Source organism: Tamandua tetradactyla, chromosome 11, assembly GCF_023851605.1.
Source record: "Tamandua tetradactyla isolate mTamTet1 chromosome 11, mTamTet1.pri, whole genome shotgun sequence".
Lineage (NCBI taxonomy): Eukaryota > Metazoa > Chordata > Mammalia > Pilosa > Myrmecophagidae > Tamandua > Tamandua tetradactyla.
This window is the reverse complement of record NC_135337.1, coordinates 32305235-32328352: the sequence shown is the minus strand read 5'-3', so window position 1 is coordinate 32328352 and position 23118 is coordinate 32305235. Positions and strand designations below refer to the sequence as shown.

General features: G+C 37.6%; 1 protein-coding gene across 1 annotated transcript in view; it reads left to right on the top strand.

Annotated features, from left to right (window-relative positions):
• The first annotated feature begins 1428 nt into the window (after nucleotides 1-1428).
• Nucleotides 1429-23118, top strand: part of EPHX4 (epoxide hydrolase 4) — a 35815-nt gene continuing 14125 nt past the window's right edge. The window contains exons 1-5 of the mRNA XM_077119485.1: nucleotides 1429-1683; nucleotides 3921-4006; nucleotides 10673-10830; nucleotides 14771-14899; nucleotides 20432-20535. Coding sequence (XP_076975600.1) covers nucleotides 1453-1683; nucleotides 3921-4006; nucleotides 10673-10830; nucleotides 14771-14899; nucleotides 20432-20535 — 708 coding nt within the window. The 5' untranslated portion in view covers nucleotides 1429-1452. The remainder of the gene's footprint in view (nucleotides 1684-3920; nucleotides 4007-10672; nucleotides 10831-14770; nucleotides 14900-20431; nucleotides 20536-23118) is intronic.

The following is a 23118-nucleotide window of genomic DNA, read 5'->3' as shown; positions in this document are numbered from 1 at the left end:
GCAAGTTCAGGGTCAGCAACTCCAAGTAGGTGCCTCCTTGAATTTTTTAACTTAGCCACAATTGTCTCACCCTAGTCCCAGTTCTGAGGAGTGTGTGTGCATGCGTATGTGCGTGTGTGTGTGCTACATATATAAGAGAAAACAAATGTGACAAAACTGTTAATAAGTGGTAAGTGTAGATGGAATGTATCATGTGGATGTTCACTGAATTAGTCCTTCACCTTTTGAGGTTTGAAATGTTTCAAAATGAAAAAAGAAAGAGGTGAGTAGATTCAGTAGTACACAGGGTGTAGGAAGTCAACTTACCTGTTTGTAACTGGAGGGAGGGTGGAAAGATGGTGCTTGGGAAGTTTTAAAGTTTAGTAGAAGGTTGGAAAAGCTCCCGCCTCCTTTGGCTTCTACTTTCCCATTGAAGAAGGGAAGGTCGTCTGCTAAAAGAGGTCAATAATTAGATGGTTTAAGAGAGTAAGGAAGGACGATGGATTAGAGGTTTACTCGGTAAGGAAGAAGAGCTGTCTACGGACGCGGCTTCTTCCTGCACATGTCTTTTCTCTCGGCCCTTAGTCTTGATCAGGCTCTTCCTACCAATCTCCTTCCACACTGAAAGGCACAGTTGCTCCAAATCGATTGCAGGAGGCAGGGGAGCTGATGGGGTTGGTTCTGGGAGTGGCGGCAAACGAACACAAAAACCCTTGGCACCACCACTGTTTTTTCATTAAATATTTTCTAAGGCTTACCTAAGCTTGGTGTACACTGTGGAGGCAAGCGTGGTAGTGGAAAGGGCTGACTTTAGAGCTATTTACTAGTTGAACTGATAATGACTCTGCCTGTTTCCTCAGAGGTATTAAAGACGCTGGGGAAGAGGCAAGGAGGGGAGGTGGAGGCGGAGTTGAAGAACCAACCGTAATACCTGCAGACCTTCTAAAGATGGTCAGGAATAAAGAAATACGTAGAGAGCATGGCATGTCTGTCACGTTGTGCGGAAATCGTTTGTCGCCCCGGACCCACCCGCCCCATAATTCTATGATCTAGAAAAATAACATAAATTTGTTAAAAATCAAATTACAACAGTTAACGTGGGCAACGGGAGGTTTGAACACGGGTCTAAAGGAGGGTGGTGCTTCCCTCCGCGGTACTCAGGGTGGTTTGATAACGTCTCCCCTTCATTTCCCCCACAGGTTAACAATTTTGAAGTGGGATTTCACTCTAGCGGGGGAGGGTTGGGGGTCTCCGCCATTACCTCGTCCTGGGCGGATCTCGCAGCAGGGCGGCGGGCGTGTGCGCTGGAGCCCGCGGCCGGGACCCGGGACCCTGGCCGGGCCGGCGAGGAGGCGCGCGCGGAGCCGGCGCGGGCGCACGGGCGGACAACGCGGGCCTGACGCGCCGCGGCGCGCGCTTCCTCTCTCCCGGCCGGCGTCCGGCGCCGCTGCTCCCGGAGCCTCCCAGGGCCCCATGGCGAGGCTGCGGGATCGCCTTCCCCGCCTGATGGTCACGATCCGGTCCCTGCTCTTCTGGTCCCTGGTCTACTGCTACTGCGGACTCTGCGTCTCCATCCACCTGCTCAAACTTTTGTGGAGTATCGGCAAGGGGCCCACGCAGACCTTCCGGCGGGTCGCCCGGGAGCACCCTCCCGCGTGCCTCAACGACTCCTCCTTGGGCACTCACTGCTACGTGCGGATCAAGGTGAAGGCCGGCGCGGCCCCGGCGGACACGGGGTGGGGGTGGGGGGGGACCCGGCGGCCTTGAGAGCCAAGCGCGCCAGGACGCCTCCTGCATGCCGACCGCTTCAGGGGCCCCTGGTGTTCTTGGGGCTTGCAGGGCGCGCGGCGGGGACAGGGACCAGGGCGTGAGGAGGCGAGCGAGGGGCCGGGTCTGCGTGTGTATCTTCAGGTTCCCTGTTTGTCTTTCCTGTGTGTGTGTGAAAGTGTGTTTGTGGAGAGGAGAGGGGGAGAATATAAAATCGAAACAGCGTTCTGTTTTGCAGGTTCTTTGGTTTCTGAATGAGGAAATTCCCTAACCAGGATTCTCTTATATTGCTGTCCCCTCCTCCCCTGCCCCAACACAGCTGTCTGTTCCCTAAGTGTAAGGGACAGCTGTCCCCTGTCACCTTTTTGCCCTTTAGAGCTCAGATCAGCTATAGGAAGTTGTTCCTGACGGTGCCCGGCTGTCTCAGGAGGCTATCTTTGCCCAAATTGTAGAGCTTGGAACAGTGAACAAGAAAACAGGAATTTATTCAAATCAGCATAATGGACAGTCACAGATGACCTAGGCAGCATGAAACAAGTAAATGGTGTATATCCGTGGGGAAGGAAGCAACTTATGATGTCAGGGACCAAAGGAACGGGATAAAAAAGTAAATGTCAGTCATGCCTGCAAACGTCTGTAATCATCCGTGTTTATCCTAAGCTTTCTCACCTCCTTCCCTCCCCTTCTCCTCACCCCATAGTCTATTTCCTGAGGCTCCAGGTGGTGAAGGGAAATAGCTCCTTATGATGCACCATACGATCTGACTCACAGGACTTTCAAAACTAGCCTCATCTGAGGGGATCTGTACTTCACCAAGTCTCAGATTTCTATTAGGAGCTAAGTTTCCCAGCAGCTGGAGTTGAGAAAGGCAAAGGGCATTTCTTTCTTGCCCTTATTAGGCCTGGGGTTGATATGAGAATTAAATGAGTTAATATTTGTAAAAGAACTTAAAACAGTGTAAAGCACATGGTAAGTACAATGAAGCAGTTAACCAAATTCAGTTAAGCACCTACAGCACGTAACACTCCAAAACTCACTGAAACCACCAATAAAAAAGTTATTGAATTTCTAGGAAAACATTCTGCAGTTAAAAGCAAAGTCAGATTTGCTACCTTGGGCCAATCTGAGGAGTAAAGGCAATAAAAGAATTAGATTCCTCATAAAACCTTTCTTCAGACTGGCCTTCTTACAGATGTCCTTACAGACATGGAACCAAGGAGTTAAAGTTGTTCAAGGAGCTAGACCAATGGGGTTCTGCTCCCAACCGCCTTTATGACCTCTGTTAACATCTTGGGCCTCAGTTTCTAAATCTGTAAAATGATGGTGTTTAATTAGACTACTTTTAAGGTTCTTCCACATCTGAAACCCAGTTGCTTGGGTTTCCTCATATAAAATCTAGTCTCCATGCTCATTTTTTGGTTCTTGGTTTCTTCTGTAGCTTGCATTCTGTCTGAGTTTTTTGGATGTTTCTTCATGCTATTTTTTTCCACTTTCCTTTCTTCAGTTTGCCTCATATTTACTGTATACCTGTCTCATTCCATTGCTTTTTATTTTCCTTGGGCAGTCTCGGCACCGCTTGCAGAGTGCAGTGCACACTTGGTGCATTCTGCTGTGAGGAATACGCATACCAACATGGGGAGAGGAGCAGGCAGCAAGGGGAACAGTACATACACACTGAACTTAAAATAATAATGTGGGAAGGAGAGACCTAAAAATAAGGGAAGGAGGTGTGAATTATGTAACTGATGGCACAGCTCTTGACGGGCAAGTGAGAAAAGTACACTGCTAGGAGGGAAACGTGGCAGGAATATAAATTTGATTGGAATTATTTATATGTCCTGCAGAAATTGAGTGAGATGACGTGACACATCAGTAAGATGAAACTCACAAATTGTGACATTGGCTTCAGAGGCTCATAATGTATAAATGTAAAAATCACACTAGAACAAAAAGGGAAGGTACTGTGAAGGGACTGTTAACAGGGAATGTGTCAATTCTCCTTGCCGCTAAATCATGGTTTACCTAATTCTGAAAATTAGTATTTATTTTTTCTTGTTAAAAAATAATGCACGTGAGTATTTTTAATGACATGGAAATAGACTTCTTTTAATTATACCACTTTTACAATCAACAAAAACTAATTAAATCTCCATGGCCTCTATTTTCTACTGCAGGATTCAGGATTAAGATTTCATTATGTTGCTGCTGGAGAAAGAGGCAAACCACTTATGTTGCTTCTTCACGGATTTCCAGAATTCTGGTAAAACTTATAAATTAACCTATTCTTTGGCATTAAAGACTTGTCTTATGAAATTGTCATTTTCTAGTAATGACTTTTGACAGACCCTACTCTGTGATCATTTGCCCAGAGTACTCATTCCTGAATGTTTTTTTAACCACAGGAATGGTTTCCTACTAATCTGAAGATACCTACATGCTACCATCCTTAAATTTCTGTTTTTTGAGGATTAAAAGAAGTTTCTTTTAATGCTTCAGATTTATGAAATAGTCAGTTATGAAACAGGATTCATAGAGTACCTTTGAGGAAAAACTACAGCTTTGAGTGGGTAAAGGAGATTTAGAAGAAACCAAAGACTTAGAAGGCCTGTTATCAGGAAACTTTTGGTGAGGCTTGGATTGAGGGGTGACAGAAAGAGAAGACTCATGGACCCTGAAAGATGAACAGTTTTCTAGGCACATCGCAACAGGCTCATATGAATGCAGTGTAAATTAAGGACTTCAATATTTCACATTAGGAAGAAAAACCTATAGCCAAAAATACACAGTTGCTAGTTACGTAGGGGTAAAAGAAAAAAAAGTTCTTTGAACCTCACACCGCGAAATAAGTACAAATGAAAGCAACAAATGATTACACTCTTTTTAAAATGAAGATCTTTGCAAGAGATTGTTACATATCATGGCATGGCAGTGTAAAGAAAACCAGTGTTTTGATAGGAGAAGGTTGTGATCTTGAGATGGCTCATGAACCAAATAGGCCAAGAAAATGGATGAATCTTCTGAGTTAACTCAAAGGTAGAAGATGTGGTATCCTTTGAAACATCAGGACAATGCCCTGTCCCCCAATTTTTCTCTTACTATCTCTCATAATATCTAAAATTCCACTATTAAGGATTCTTTTCCTTCTTTAGAGCTTTAAAATTTTTGTCATCCCAAGTCCTGATTTTAAGTGCATCTAGCTCTAAAAGGGGTATTACCTTAAGACACTTTAGTTAATGCTTTATGAATGAAAGAAATTTTATTTAGTAAGCGCCTTGAGGATGCTAGTGCACCTGGAAGTATTATACATTGAAAAGAATAATAGAGAATGACAAGGACTTACGTACTTCATAATTTTTCTAAAGCAAGGAATGTATGAATGCCTCTTCCTGAGATTTTCCCCTCATGAAGATTTATCTACATAAATAAACATAAATCATTTTCATATTAAATGCTTACCTGTTTCTCCATCCTGGAAATAAGAAGTGATAGATAAAACAGCCCAGTGCAATTCACGAATATGTATGTGGACTCCTAGTGCAGTGTGTGGCATGAGTGGTTCACAATAAAATATTAGTCTGAATATTAGTCGAATCTGCCTGCGGTAACATGACTGGTAATTCTGACTCAGCCACTAACTTGCTACAGAACCCTGCATGATCATTTAAAATACAAGGTTATGAGAATAAAGATAGACAGAATGCTGGGGCATTGCACATGGGCCTCAATGAATATTCAATAAATGTTCATTTTCTTTCTTCATTCATCTACATTTGCATTCACTCATTATGGAGATCCACGTTCCTGATAATAATTTCTCAGTTCTGGGTTTGATGATGATGGCGTTGATGATAGCTAATGCTTCCTGACCATTTACTATGTGCCAGGTTCTCTTCTAAGTATTTTATAAATATCTTCTCAGATCAACCTCATAGCTACCCTTCTGAAATTGACAGAAAGTAAGGTGCACTTCATTCTTGAAATTCAGAGCTGACCCCTGCTCTTTCTCCTCACTATACTGGAATGATTTATGATCTTATATATGAATTTTACTCTTCAAATATCACAGGTTATAGAAATATTCAAGAGGGTATTAAAAGATAGCCAACAGGGTGCACAGATGGTTCAGTAGCAGAATGCTCGCCTTCCATGTGGGAGACCTGGGTTTGATTCCCGGACCATCACCTAAAAAAATAAAAGCCAACAATATAATAATATCTTACCTTAATATTTTAAATCATCCTTCCAAATAAAATTCATGAGCTGAGTAGGGGCAAGTGATATTTAATTTTTAAGAAAGAAAAGATTTAAAAGCTATCTCTCCATCCCATGCCAACCTCAACATTTGTCCATGCTTTTTTTCCTCCTAGAACATCACCTCTTTATATGTGGAGCAATCTACCTGAAGATAAAAATAAAGTAAGAACCACTCAGTAATTGTTTTGAGTTCCAGAAAGTGGCAGTGATACCTCTTTAATACAGGGCAGTAGATATTCTCTGTCGTATTTGGAGAAATGATACTTCTGTACCGATTTCCACAGCATTCTTCCAGCTTTTGTTCCTTATGAAAACGTTTTTGCAAAATGTAAATGGCTGGAGATTCTTGTACATGCCCTTGAATCTTCAGTGGGCAGGGTGGCCCAGGAGGGGCCCTGCACTGGTCCCCAGACATCATGGACTTTTCCAGCAAAGGACTTTTCCTTTTAGATGTATCCAAAATGAATCTGGTCACTGTGAGGAAAAGTTTAGTTTTGGAAAAGCTCCTAGATATATTTTCACTTTTAAGAGCCCAAGATTACAAAATATATTTTCACTTTGAAGCTCCCGAGATTACAAAATATCTACAGATCATAGGAGTGAGTCTCTTTTCTACGCCAGAGCTATCCATTCTGTTACTCCTGCAAGAGACTTGCTGTAATAAATAAAAAAGCAAACAAGCAGAGGAAAAACCAGATAACTCCTACAGACCATATTAAACTCACAGAATTTTACTGGCCATTAATCTGAAAGTTGCCTGGTTGTTCAGACAAGGTCTAAAGCAACTGCTTGGAGATCACTGATAGTCAAAACACCTCTGCTTGATTTGTCATCACCTAAACCAAAACCAAAACCTCTACGTTGATGTTCTCTCTGTCTTTCCTTCCAAACTGCCACTATTAGCCATTATGGGGTCTAGTCAGTTCCATTCAGACTCTAGAGGAAAATGTCAATCCAAATCTTAGAGTTTAGGACAAAGCTGTTTTGAATAAGTCACTTTAACTCGGTCTCTCTCTCCCTCTTTCTGGCTTTCTCTTCTCCTTTACAAAAGCCCTTCCTCTTGCACTTTTCTCTTCTTTTTTTTCCCTCATTTAAAAAACCCCCAAAACTTTGTGCCAGGCATTTCAAACCAACTTCAATTTATATTATAAATATAAATATTATTCTATCAATCAAATTTTGCCTTAATATGCTTGCAATTGTGAGCTTGTTTGTAAGTCACATAGGCTAGAAATCCTTGATACAATGAAAACGAAATAATCATATATTGGTAATGTGTGTGAAAGTGCTCCATAAAAATGTATTATCTACATTTAGCATTATTACCTAAAAATACCTATTTATAAATGGTGGCATTTAATATATATGTACTACTATATATAACACAGAAACAATAAAATTCCACGTCTTCTTTTTTAAAATCTAAAATAAACAGCAAACAAGATACACATCCATGAGACCTGTAGCTAAATTAGCCCCAAATAATAAGACTTTATCAAAGGATGATTTTTCTCTTCCTCTCTCTCCACCTCAATTTGAATCTCTTTTAGAAGTATTTTGGCTGACATAGGCACTTTCTTTGAGTCATCTTTACCACCAGCTGTATGGAATGCAGGAATCATCACTCAGTGCTGAGGCAAGTGAGGGCTCTTTATTCATACAGCTGAGCACAGAACTCTTGATTAATGCCTTTTCTCTGTGGGAAGGGGGACAGGCTATTTTACTTCTGAGAATAGCTGACCTGGTAAAACTGGAAGCCCTCCTTATGATCAGTATAATGACTGGGAAAGAGGTTGTCTCCTTTAGAGTGTGTACTGCTATTGACTAAAGCTACTCCAAAAAAAAGGAATATGTCTGAAAATAGCTAGTTTTGTTTATTTATATGTTTTTCAAGGCTTGCTGATTCTGTAATGTGGTTCATTCCCTACTGAGGAAATTGTTTTTGATTTATTCATGTGACTGACATACCCGTCAAACTGGGGTGATTTCTTTATTCAGTTTAAAGTGTAAATCAAACATGCTTTATTTATGAACTCTAGGAAGGTGACATTTAAAAATTATTCTTTTGCACTTTATTAAAGTAGAAATGTTTAGGTTATTGTTTGCCTCCACACATTGTTAACAACATTAGTTGAATTTATTTTTAAGGCAATATGAATGATTCATAAGAATGACATATGCAGGTATGTTTGCATAATCACTAGTATAATTTTAAATATAAAGTATTGTGGGATTGAACACATTATTTTGGACTTAATTTTCACCTTGAGATCTCTAAGCAAATCCTAAATGAAGTTACAGATACTTTTTAAAAAGTACATTTTTAAATTTAAAAAGTTCTTATTATCTGTTAATTCTTTTTAAAATTGTTATGGTTTTATATATATTATATATATGCTTGTATATATATATATATATATATATATATATATATATATATATATATATATATATCTTAAATTTGTAAATTTAACCCTTTGGAAGTGTGCCATTCAGTAACATTACATTTGCAATATTGTGTTACAATCACCATCATCTATGACCACAAAATTTTTTATCACCCAAAACAGAAACTCCTTACCCATTAAGCATTAACTCTCTATTAACACCTCCCTCCCAGGTCTTGGTAACCTCTAATCTATTTTCTATTTCTATGACTCTGTTTATTCTAAATTTCATATGAGTGGAATCATACGATATCCATCCTTTTGTGTCTGGCCTACGTTACTTAGCATAATAAAACAATGTACTTTTTAATAGAAGTTGAATATAAATTCCCTAACAGAAATTTAGGAACTTTAGTTGCTAGTGTATTGAATTGGGACAGGAATCTATTATCTTATTGAGCAACTGGTACTTCTAGCATTGTCATTATTTAGTGCTTCCATTTGTTTGTTGTTTCACTTACTTGGCAACTCTTTTTTGAGCACATGAATGACAGTTAATTCTATTAGGCAATTCAGGGAACTCACAATCTAGTGGCAGAGCCAGACACCAACAGATCATATATCACAGTGTACCAAGTGCAAGAGTACAGAAGGGGACCACCTGGTCAGGTATGTAAGGGAGGGAGTCTGGGAAGTCTCCCAGAAGAGGCGGTGTCCAATGTGAGAAGGAGTTAATTGAGAGACGAGGGTCAGGGATGGTGGGGAATAGGGGAGTGCTGGGCAGTGATGGTGTTTCAGACCAAGAAGTCCTTATGATAACAAAATCATAAAAGAAACACACACACACACACACACACACACACACAAACCTAGTGGCTCACTCCCAGTGGCTCAGTGTTGTGGAGGCCATACAGCATGGACTCTGAGGCCAGACTACTGGGTTTGAGTCCTGATTCTGTTATTTGTTAACTCTGTGACCACTGACACTCTAATTAACATCTCTGTGCCTCTGTTTCATCATCTGTAAAGTGGGGAAAGCAGTACCTACTTCCTAGGATTGTTTTGAAGATAAACATTACTATTTGCAAAACACTTAGAATTGTGCCACACATGTAGTGAGAATGATACAGATGCTAGCTATTATTATAATGAAGTTAATGACAGAGAGTGTAAAGTAATTAGAATGGAAGATTGGGAAATAGTCAAATCATGCAGATTTTGCCTGGCAGTTTAATGGGCTTCACTCTCTAAGTAATTCCGAGTCAAGGACAGGTTTAATGCAGGGAAATGGCATGAGAGACTTTGTAGATTTGCTACATCCCTCTGGGTTTTGTGGTTGTTGTCATTTGTTTTTGTATGCTATAGAGCGGGGTCACATTTCATTCTTTTTCCATGTGAGTATCCCGTTATTGCAGCACCATTTGTTGAACTTTGTTTGTATGTTTGTTTTTTGGGAAGTGCGTGGGTCAGGAATTGAACACGGGTCTCCCATATGGCAGGCAAGAATTCTACCACTAAACTACCCTTGCACCCCCCTCTCACTTTTTTTTAAAACTTTATAATCTGTTTATTCTGCCTAGAAATTCAGGCTATGAAATGACTAAATAACTGAACATAATATAGATCCCCTGATATCTGTAACCATCATTTAAGAAAAGTTTAGAAAGTTGACTTATTAAACTCATTTAGTTTTTGGCATCTGATACTTTATAGACTTTTTAAAAACTGGCCCTTTACAAGTAAAATATATGGATTAAAAATAAATAAATAATAGGGGGAACAAATGTTAAAATAAATTTAGTAGATTGAAATGCTGGTAGTTGGTGAAGGGGAGGGGTAAGGGGGATGGCATGTACGAATTTTTTTCTGTTTTCTTTTTATTGCTTTTTCTGAATTGATGCAGATGTTCTGAGAAATGATCATGATGATGAATATACAACTATGTGATGAGAGTGTGAGTTTTATTGATTATATGACAAGAACGGAATGATCATATGATAAGAATGTTTGTGTTTATATATGATTATGTATCATAAATAAAATTTTTTTTTTAATTCTAAAAAAAACAACTGGCCCTTTGCCATGCCGATAGCAGAAAATGAAATGGTAAAAAGAAATTCTAACAAATAAAGTCAATGTTTCCTTCTCAAACAGGTTTTTTCTTTCCTGCTCATGTACAGGTCTTCTTAAAATAAGCGGTTTCTTATAATTTTCCATTTAGAAAATCTATAATGTTATACTTTGTATTAATTACTATGGTATTTTTTAAATTTCTTTTTTCATAGGTATTCTTGGCGTCACCAATTGAGGGAGTTTAAAAGTGAATACCGAGTTGTAGCACTGGATTTGAGAGGCTATGGAGAAACAGATGCTCCCATTCATCAAGAGAATTATAAATTGGACTATCTGATTACAGATATAAAGGATATTTTGGATTCTTTAGGTTGGTTAGTTTTCTAAAAAGAAGTATTATAAAGGGGCTAACATTCAACAAATTGTGAATTGGTAACTATTTCTTTGGAGGATGTATTTTCCACTTACCTGAGTTATCTAGATTCTGTCACTATGGTTTCAAGTAAAAGCCAGAAAATTTATTTAGGGGATTCATGCACCCAGCATAACTAATAAGCTCACCAGCTTTCAATATTTGCTTTTAAAAAGAGTTAATGTGTAGAGCTAATAATGTTGTTTTCATTACTGATTATTGAAAATTCTATTTTCACCCTCGACAGCTATCTCTACAGAATTTACACCAAAATGTTCATTGAGAAATGTTATAATATAGGGAAGTGCTTGCATTACCTCTCTTATACCAACCAGCTAATGCCACAATAATGTTGTATAACAGACTACCCCAAACACCGTGACATAAGCAATAAGCATTTATTTTTATCTATATGTCACTGCAGATTGGCTAATTTGATAATATAGTCTGGGCCTGTATGGGTGGCCTTGCTTCAGGTCGAGTGTTTAGCTGGGACCAGCTCCTTGTGGGTTTGGAGCTAGGTGACACTTCTCATGGTGATGGCAGAAGCAGCAAGAAGGGGAGCCCGGCTGCACAAGCATATTTCAAGTTTCCAATAGCAGCCCATTGGCCAAACCAAGTCATATGGCCAAGCCTGAAGTCAAATAAGTCATGCACACACTGTGAGACCAAAGCTAAAAATATAGCCAAGCCTATATGTTTATAGGGGCAAGAAAATTATACTGTTTCCATGGAAGTACAGGAGAAAGAAGGAGTAAATATGTTTTTAGCACTAACCTAATCTACTATATTCTTTTTCACTGAAAGCCAGTTGCTACTATAAATATATTAGTGGAACCAATACAGTGAAGAACTCCATAAAATCAAATTATAGATCCTTTCTACAATAATCCAATGAAAGCATATATCAGGCCAAAATTTTTAGAGAAGAAAAAATGGATGGGGTCTAGAGGTGACAAAGCAGTGTTGTCATTTAGTCTGATGACAGTAAAATAGCCTCAGGGACACTGATTGCCAACAGCTATATTTCATTCATATTTTATGACAATTCAGTCAGACCTGACCTAAATTTATCATTCAAATTTTCTGACCAAATAAATAGTATAAACATGATTTCTATGTGTGGGGGAGAGGAGAGGGAGGGGGATTAGTACAGTGATGGGAGAGGTGATGGTGAGAAATACTTATTTTAATTTTTTTCACAGTCAAAATAAGGATTTAATTTGCTGTGTACTAACTCCCTGTGATAGGAATAATAACATAAATAATGAGATTTTAACATTAATACAAGATGGTAGTAAGGATAATGGTTTACACAAGGAGATGGCTTAAAAGAAATAATTACTTTGGGTATAGGGGCAGATCCCATGCATCTCTCTATTTTTAAGGACTTTGAGAATAAATTTCAAACCACTATTATCCACCCATTCAAAAGAATCTTGCAGTAATCTCTATTAAGCAACAGAGATTAATTAATTAGTTAATCAAGACTTTCCACTAATTCATTTTTTTCCATTTTTTTCTATGTATTTTTTTTTTTGCTGCTAGGAAGTATATTTATATATATGAAGAATAACATATATACAAAAAAGCAATAAATTTCAAGGCACATTGCAACAATTAGTTATAGAACAGAATTCAGAGTTTGATAGGGGTTACAATTCCATAATTTTAGGTTTTTCCTTCTGGCTGCTCTAAGACACTCGAGACTAAAATAAATATCAACATAATGATTCAGCACTCATACTTATTTGTTAAATCCTATCTTCTCTGTTATAACCCCACCTTCTCCTTTGATCCTTCTCCCAATCTTTAGGGGTACATGAGCTATGCCCATTATAACTTGGGCATTTGGAAAGAGCTGTCAATAAGATGGGGTAGGGGATGGAACAAGTTGATGCTCTGGAGAGGCTAGGCCCCTCTGGGTTTCAAGACATATCTGGCCTAGGAACCCATCTGGAGGTTCTGAAAAGTAATTATAGTGCATGGAATCTTTGAGAATCTCAGTTAAAGCCCTAGGTGTTCTTTAGGGTTTGTAGGAATGATTTTTATTTAGGTTTGGCAAATCATGATAAACAGCAATGTCTAGCAGAAGCTTGCATAAGAGTAGCCTCCAGAGTAGTCTCTCGACCCTATTTGAACTCTCTCAGTTACTGAGACCTTATTTGTTACAATTATTTTCACCCTTTTGGTCAGGATGGCATCGTTTTGGCCCCACAGTGCCAGGGCCAGGCTCATCCCTGGGAGTCATATCCCATGTTACCAGAGAGACTTTCACCCCTGGATGTCATGTCCCACATAGAGGGGAGGGTAATGATTTTACTTGCAGAATTGGGCTTAAAGAGAGAGGCCACATCTGAGCAACAAATGAGGTCCTCTGCAAGTAACTCTTAGGCATACCTATAGGTAGGCTTAGCTTCTGCTATATAAATAAGCTTCACAAGAGCAAGTCTCAAGATTAAGGGGCCTGGCCTATAGACTGGGGAGTCCCTAATGTTTGAGACAGTATCAGGGGTTTCTCTGCTGGTAAAGTTTAATAGTTTCATATTTTTCCCTCCCAACCTCAAGGGACTTTGCCAATATGCTTTAATTATCTGCTCAACATACTCTGGGATGTACCTGGGCATTACATTAAGCTATACAGAATTACAAGCCCTCATTTCCATTCTGGGCTCTCTGTGGTTGGGGTGTTTAAATGATCTATCCAGACTGGTTGAGATAGATTGTGTTACAGAAAATTTAGGTTTTGTGAAAAATAAACTGCTCTTCCTTTGGTCTCACAGAGTAGGTGAAGTTCTAAAATACAATGTCCTGCTTATCCCTGTATTCTGATTTACCTTAGTCCCGACCCGGTTGGCTTTGTTCTTATCTCCAACTGAAGCCTGACCTCTTTCTTCAGTTTATTTAACAGTTGTTGTATGTAGCAATGCTGAACCTCAGAACTGCAGAACTCCTACTCTGAGTCTCAGGTGACGCACAGGTCCCCAAAGTTCCAGGGAAATACCAGGTTATGCATATATAGCACAACCTCTCAAAATTGAGAAGTCACAATTTCAGCTCCAGACTAAATGTGACTGCTATAAGAGCTTACAATCTAGGCCCCAACTTTCTTATTACTATTTTCTCAGTGAGACAATATTTGCTCTTTCATTTCTGGCTTATTTTGCATCACATAAATTCCCACAGGTTCATTCATGTTGCATGCATCATGACTACGTTCCTTTCTGTAGCAGCAAAACATTCGATCATACTATACCACTCTACTTCTAAGCACTAATTCAATTTGACTTCACAGTTTCAAATTAATGAGATTTTACTATGTTGAGCTGAAATATTGTGTTTGTGAAGTTATAGAGAAAATAGACACTTCCTGGAAATAAATATTTAAAAGTTGGACATATATGGGACATTTATGATTTTGCTGTAACTCAAAATTTCTCTGTATTTAAGAAATAACTCACGATACTTCATTAAATAAATTAAATAAGAAATCAAAATAATATTTTTGATTAAATAAATTTGTAAAATAACCCAAATACTCGTGCTTATGACCTTATTATGTATAGTTTTATAGTGGTTTGTAACCAAACCCCAGTTCATGAGATCAGAGCTAAGCTGGTGGTTTCAGCATTTTTATTGTTTTAAAACATAGATTTCTGGGAGAGATCCTGAATCTGTAGGTATAGAGTGGAACCTGGGCCTCTAAATTTTATAAAAAGCTACCTGGACAATTTTAAAGTACAGACAGGTTTGGAATCATGAAGCTTGATTTCTACCCAAAGTGCATAATTAGGGTAGGATAGCAGAAGGATGCTAGTTTCTGAAGTGTAACTATTTATGTGCTGTGATGGTGCACCTGTTTCCCTTCACCAATGTCAGCATTTGTTTCTCATTACAGGATATAGCAAATGTGTTCTTATTGGCCATGGCTGGGGGGGCATGATTGCTTGGCTAATTGCCATCTGTTATCCTGAAACGGTGATGAAGCTTATTGTTATTAATTTTCCTCATCCAAATGTATTTACAGGTGAGTTTAAGTTTTCATTAAAACATCTATGCTAAAATGACAACTCAAATCTGACACTTTGGATTAAAAAAAGCAAAATTTGATTAGCCTAATCTTTCAAAAATTAAATGTCTAAAATATACCATTAGCACATGACAATGTCAGATATTTAAATTTTCCTGAAGGGTGTTAGAAAATTTAGCTCCATATTTGCTTGCATCATTTTATTCCCTTTTTTTTTTTTTTGTTCCACACAGAGAGGGGGTGGGTGGTGAGACTGCTCTTCATGTTGGCTGGAGAGAGAGGCCACATCTGAGCAACAAAAGAGACTCTCTTGGGGGTGACTCTTAGGCCTAAATTTTAAGTAGACTTGATCTCTCCTTTGTGGGGTTAAGTTTCATATGAACAAACCTCAAGACTGGGGGCTCAACCTATAGCTTTGGTTGTCCAAAAGCTATTCTCACTGCTTGTGAGACTATCAAGAATTCAACTTGGGAAAGTTGAATTTTTCCCTGTTCTCACCATTCCCCGAAGGGGGCTTTGCAAATACTTTTCCACTCACTGATCGAATCACTCTGGAATTCATCGGGGCATCACTCTGGACAAACCAACAAAATCTCATGTCCTACCTGAGATTCCAAGTACTTATGGCATTCAATCAAACTATCTACATAAGTTATATTAGGAAATGCACTAGTCAGAATATAAATTTTGTAACAAACATTTTTTGCTTTAGTCTCACACATAAGGTGACATTCTAAAATATTAATTACCATCTATTTTCAGCACCCTGAAATAATGACATTCCTTTGTTCTTCCTCATGCAAAAACATTTTTTAAATTTGTACATTGTACATTTCACTATTATTATACGCTCTAGGCATTCCTAGATTATACTGTCTCAATCTTGAACATCTATCTTTCTTTCTGATTTCATTTATGTCCCCAGCCCTCCTCCCTCTATCATTCTCACATGCAGCTTCATTCAGTGTTTTAACATAATTGTATTACAGTTAGGTAGTATTGTACTGTCCATTTCTGAGTTTTTGTATCCAGTCCTGTTGCACAGTCTGTATCCCTTCAGCACCAATTACCCAATATCTTACCCTATTTCTATCTCCTGATGGTCTCTGTTACCAACGAAATATTCCAAGTTTATTCACTAATGTCAGTTCATATCAGTGAGACCATACAGTATTTGTCCTTTAGTTTTTGGCTAGTCTCACTCAGCATAATGTTCCCTTTTGGGAAATATTTTACTGTTAAATTGGGGAGAAAACAGAGGGGGAAATGCAGCAACATTATTTTGACAACAAGTAATGACTCTTGACAGCCTAGAAATAAATTCTTTTGCCTGTCTGCCTGCTTTGGCTATGGGGAATGGCAATATTCTTTAAAGCAGCAATTCTCAAACTCTGGGACTTAATTTATACTCTTAAAAATTATTAATGACCTCATAGAATTGTTGTTTATATGGGTTATATCTGACAATATATTCTGTGTTATAAGTTAATATGGAGAAAAATATTTAGGTAGTAATTCATTAATATTAAAAAGAATAAATCCATTACATGTTAACAGAAGTAACATGTTAAATGAAAAATTGCACTACCTTCCAAGACAAAAATTTAATGAGAGTGTCATTGTTTTACATTTTGCAAAGCTCTTTACTTTCTGTCTTAATAGAAGACAGCTGAATTTTCATAGCTGCTTCTGCATTCAATCTGTTGCAATATGTTGTCTGGATCGGAGAAAATGAATAAATCTGGCCTTATATAGATCTAAAGTAGCTGTAAAAAGGAGAAGTATTTTAATAGCCTTTCCAGATCACTGTGACTTTTCTTTAATGCCATACCAAATTCAAAATTGGTGGTTACACAAAGGTTAGTTACAACCTGGAATCTGAAATTATGTAAATGAACTTTTTGTACTCTGTTACATTAAAATCTATTGGTATCTCTAGCACTTTATTTTTATTTATTTATTTATTTATATTTTTTTGTCTCTAGGACTTTGAATGGATCTTTTACCATGCATAATTTTAGATCATATATTGGAAGATATCAGTTCACCAAGTTATATAGATCTTCCAGATGTTGACACATTTCTTTATATAAAAACAAAAAAAACACAGTAATTAATATCACCCCAACCCTTAAATTATCAGAAAATCCTGAAATTATTGCAAGGTGGTCAAGCTCACAGTAGTAGATGCAAGTTTTCCAAAATTGTAATTTTCATCTGAAAGACTGAAATTTATCACTGGCAACAAATACTGTCAGTTGTTTTCCTTGAAGTGACAGGCTCACCTTGTTCATTTTCAAGAAAATATCTGCCGAAGACCCAAGTCTAAATGGCAGTAATTTGTCACTTGTTTCTTCAGGCAAAATTGGTGTTCCATTAAAAATGCAGCTAGTTTAACTCACCAATTCAAACTATTGTAGAAGTTCTTTTCCTTGAGACAACCATTGTATTTAATGTGTGTAAGAGAACTGTTTTATGTGTACTTACTGTATTATCATGCAGAATATGAATAAGATGGTTGCTCACCAGGTCAAGATTTAGTAAAATTGATAACTTTCCTTCTTTTCAAGGATAAGTAAGTGAAATTGGCACTTAAGTCAAATTAACTAATTAATTATAAGTGTATGGTAGCGAAGAATACAATGACTGTATTGTCTGCTTCCATCATCTTGATTTATGCTAAGGCACCATTTCGTTTATACCATCAGTGCAAATGTAAACACAGTGAGAAAGACAAATAATGTTTTGATATTGTTGTGAAATAGTTTGATCTCCTGGACTTTTGAAAGTGTCTTAGGGACCTCCAGGGCCCTGAATGGACTATACTTGGAGAATGCTGCTTTAAAGAGAACTCCTAATATCTTGAATGACCAAAGACCTGTGAACAATGACCAGGTACATTTTTATTAATTGGCTTTGACAAAAGTTGTAATCTTATACCTCTTTTACTACCCCTGCAAGTTTCCTGAGGTTCAGGTACTGCTATGACCCACAGCAGCTACCTAGGGAGCAAAAAATTCAGAACAATGTATTTCTATTTCTTCCTTAGAATTAAGCAGGTGAGGGAGAAGGGGATCATGACTACATAATACTGCATATTTTAAGTGTAAGAGCTGAATTTTAGGTAAAGAGCTAGTTGATCTATCCTACTGATCTATCTCCAGTAGGATAACATTTGATTCAAATATCTAACTGTGATTCATTATATTTTTCTCAGTTGAATTAGCAGAAGTCATGCTACACGCTTGTTCAGTTGATCAGAACCTTAGAGTAAATGTCATATGAACAAACTGTAATTGGTCATTTCAGTAGGTAGAGTCTTGGAATATTTCTGGAACTATTTCATCAATAACAGTTTCAACTCTGGTCAGGTCAATCTGCAAAATAACATGCCTGTATTTTTTCTTAATTGTACAGATATCTCTCATCACAGGGCTGAATAGATCTTGTTCAATGATGACTTTATAAAAAGTATGGCATATTATGGCTTCATTTACCTAAAATTTATATTTCTTAAATCTCCAACCTTGTTGAATATAGTCATGGAGAGAAATAAGAAAAAAAAAAAAAAAAAAACCTCTGTAGCAAGAAACACAAAAGCATGGAGCCCAGTAAACAAGTATACATTTTTAATATCTATATCAGATCACATTATTCTCCAGCTTAAAGCCTCAGGATTTTCCCAAAGTGCTTAAAATGTTTCCCATTCTGGTCCTACTTTATTGGGTTTCTGCTTTCCTTTATAACATCTCACACCACCTCCCCCTCATTCACTACACACCAATCACACTGGCCTTTATGCTTCTTGAATGGGCCAATCTCAGGACTTTACACTTCCAACTTGCTGTTCCTGGGTTGCTCTTCCTAAATCTTTGTGTGACTGACGGCGCCTTTTTTTTTGTTTCTGTAGAGTTTTTTTTTTTTATTAATTTTTTAAAAAAATATAACAACAAACAAACACAAACATTCTTAACTTATGATCATTCCGTTCTACATATATAATCAGTAATGAACATAGTTGCATGTTCATCATCATGACCATTTCTTAGAACATTTGCATCAATTCAGAAAAAGAAATAAAAAGACAGCAGAAAAAGATTCATACATACTATACCCCTTACCACTCCCTTTCATTGATCACTAGCATTTCAACCTAAATTTAACATTTGTTTCCTCTATTATTTATTTTTATTTCATATGTTTTACTTGTCTGTTGATAAGGTAGATAAAAGGAGCATCAGACACAAGATTTTTTTTTTCTTTACATGGGCAGGCACCGGGAATCGAACCTGGGTCCTCTGGCATGGTAGGCAAGTGTCCTTGCCTACTGAGCCACCATGGCCCACCCAGACACAAGGTTTTCACAATCACACAGTCACATTGTGAAAGCCATATCATTATACAATCATCTTCAAGAAACATGGCTACTGGAACACAGCTCTACATTTTCAGGCAGTTCCCTCCAGCCTCTCTATTGCATCTTGAATAACAAGGCAATATCTATTTAATGCGTAAGAATAACCTCCAGGATAACCTCTTGTCTCTGTTTGGAATCTCTCAGCCATTGACACTGTATTTTGTCTCACTTCGCTCTTCCCCCTTTTGGTTGAGAAGGTTTTCTCAGTTCCTTGATGCCGAGTCCCAGTTCATTCTAGGATTTCTGTCCCACATTGCCAGTAAGGTTTACACCCCTGGGAGTCATGTCCCACGTAGACGGGGGAAGGCGGTAAATTTGCTTGTTCTGTTGGCCGGAGAGAGAGGTGTGGCTGACTCCTTCTTACCGCTTAGTACTCTCTCATATATCACCTCTCCAGAAAGGTCTTCTTTGATCATCTCTACAAAATAATAGTCCCTCCACCTCACACTGATGTCATACTCAATCATATTGCCTTGTTTTAATTTTTTTATGATATTATTCACTTCTAAAATGATCTTTTAAATATTTATTAATTATGATTGTGTAAGCTCCTTATTAGTGAGGACATTTTCTATTTTGTTCACTGTTAAATCCTCAACACACAGTAGACACTCAAATATTCATTGAAAGAATAAATATTCTAGATACATGAATAAATATATCTATTCATTCAGGAAACATTTTCGTCCTCTTTGAGTCCAAATGAATAGGTGTTCAATTCAAATCAGCCTGTAAGGAAAATCTTTTTTATCAATAATGTAAGGAAAATCTTTTTAACAACAGCAAATTAATGCCCCATGTAACCCTAAGGAAAGTGGTAATGACCTTGAAGGAAAGGCAATGTTGTTTGGGCCTCCTGTTCTCTTCTAAGTCAAGACCTCATAAAGTAGAATGTTCTTTTTATTTTAAGTGCTATAAATTTTCTAAGCACCAGAAATAACCATATTAATATATAAGAACATAGAAATGTTTCCAAAGAGAAATAGACACTCTGACTTTTAGACTCTTTTATGGGATCATCTTAAGTATGAAATTGCCTTAAAAATGATTTCTTTCAATAGTAAATAATTTATACCCCTTGGGAAAGGTCTAACATGGCATTTTAATTTCAGAATATATTTTACGACACCCTGCCCAATGGTTCAAATCCAGCCATTACTACTTCTTCCAAATACCATGGTTCCCAGAATTTATGTTCTCAATAAATGATTTCAAGGTAAGTCAAATAAATAATGTATTATCATTAGTGAAAACCATTTTAAGTGAAAATCTATCCTTAAAAATAAAAACAGAAAAATGTTTGAACTTAATAAATAAATGTTTTTAAGGCATTACTTAGAGGCTTACCAATTTTTAGAGTCTTTCTTTGTATATTTGAATGCCTGGCTGTTCAGTTTTCTTGTGAGAGGCTGTGGCTCACAAGCAAACCTTTTTAGAGAACATGTCAATAGGAAAAAGTGAATAGGCAAGCCAGGTGAGAGCGTCTGGAAACAGATGGAAGCCCTTAAGGGTAAACAGAAGCCCCACTAAGCATGCTGGTATCTGTATCACATACACTGACACTAGGAGTCATATGCAGTTAACTCTTTCTTAGCAGCTTATTGAGGGTTTCTTATATGTCTAGCATTATGTTAGATATTGGGGGAGGTTAAAAATAGAGCCATGGTACTTCCCCTAATAGGAGGTTAAAGTCCTGGGGGGAATTGAGGAAATAAACACATGACTCATTAAAACAGCCTGGTTAAATTAGAAATAATCAAGGGCTAGGGTATATGATATAGAATGTACAGTGCTTCTCAAACTTTAGTATAAGTAAAAATCACCTGGTTATTTATTTTAAATATATATTATTAGTCCCTGCTCTGACATTCTGATTTTTAAGAGGATTTAGATTGGGCCCAGGAATCTGACATTTATGTTTAAGCTTTTTGCCATGGAATTTTTAAAACATACCCTTAGGAAAAAGAGTAATTTCTCATCTACCCACCACCCAGCTTCAACAGTTTTCAACATTTTCCAGTTGAATGTTTCAGTTTAGTTCAATGTGTTTCAGTTATCTATTGCCATATAACAAAGTATCCCAAAATTTAATGACTTAAAATGACAACCATTTTATTATCTTTCATCATTCTGTAGATTGATTGGGCTCAGCTTGGTGGTTCTTCTTCACATGATGCAGGTTGGGGCTGAGTTTTCTGGTGGTTCAAAATGGCTCGTTTGACTCTTAGACCATTGGTATGGCTAGAAAGCTGGGTTTAGCTGGGACTGCTGGGCCTCTTTTTGTCTCCATGTAGACTCACTGTGTCACCCTATTCATATGATCTCTCCACATGGTCTCTGTAGTAGGGTAGCCAGACTTCTCCCAAAAGCAAGCAGGAACTGTCATAACGTTACTTCTGCTGCTTCCCTTTATTGAATATGAGTCACAAGCCAATCCAAATTCAATGTGGGAAGGAACTACTGAAGGGCATGAATTCCAGGAGTTGTGATTGATTGAGCCCCATTTGGAAACTAGCTATCACACTCCTATCTTTTTTTTCATGGATTATTTAAAATCAAATATCAGACAAGATATCATTTTACTCAGAAATACTTTTTTATATGTCTCTGACAGATAAGGACATTTTTAACATAAACACTGTGAAGATAGGGGGAAATCCACAAGACCACTCTTACTTCCAACACCATTTGCAAGTTTGGGGGTGTCCCCCAAGACTAACCTCAGATTCAATAATTTGCTAGAAGGACTTGAAGAACTCATTGAAAGTTCTTATACTTATGGTTAATGTTTATTACAGAGAAAGGATACAAATTAAAATCAGCCAAGGGAAAAGATGTGTGGGGGTAAAGTACAGAAGGGTTCCAAACACAGACTTTCTGGCTGCCCTCTTCCCATGGAGTCATGGACAGCATTAACTCCTCCTGGAAACAATGTGTGACAACATGAACGGAGTATTGTCAATCGGAGAAGCTGACTTGAGATTTAGTATCCAGAGTTTTTATTGGGGCTTTATCATGCAGATGGTTAACAACCTACATAGCTGCATATAGTCTCCTGTCCCTCCAGAGGTAGAGTGATACCATCATAAATCACACTGTTAGACTATCTAGTGTGGCCCAAAGCCCCCAGGTAAACAAAGATGCTTTTATCAGGCAGGAAATTAAAACAGCCTAGAGGTTTCCTCCCAGGAGCCCAAAAGCCAGAGCTTTTTGGGTGAGGTTATTTCTTTACTACAAAACCACAGTGCCATTATCAAAACTAATAAAATGAACAATTCTTTAATATTATCTAATACCTAATATGCAAATGTTCTTAACTTTCTTGACTGTTTAGGTAGTTCATTTGTCTGAATCAGGGATCAAACAAGGCCCATACCTTGTATTTGACTGTTAAAATCTATAATAGTCCTTTCTTTTTTTAAAAAAAAAATCTATTTATTGAAATTTGTCATGTGTCCTAAGTGTTTTGGATTTGGCTGATGGCTTCATTGTAGTGGCAGTTAACTTGTTCCTTTGACCCATTTTTTCCTAATTCATAAATGTTCTTGATCTACAGGCTGGATTCAATTCAGTTTTATTTTGACAAAAACACTTAGTAGTAGTTGTTGTGTATTTGCTATTCTATTACCCCAGAAAATACATAATGTCTATTTGTCCCAGTTCTAGTAATTGTTAATACTCATCAGTGAGGCTCACAAGTTTTCAGCCTATCCAAAATTTCTAAAATCTTTCACCAAATAATTTTCACATCCCCTGATCATTGCATAGGTTCCTTCTTTCCTTGGTGTATGAAATATAG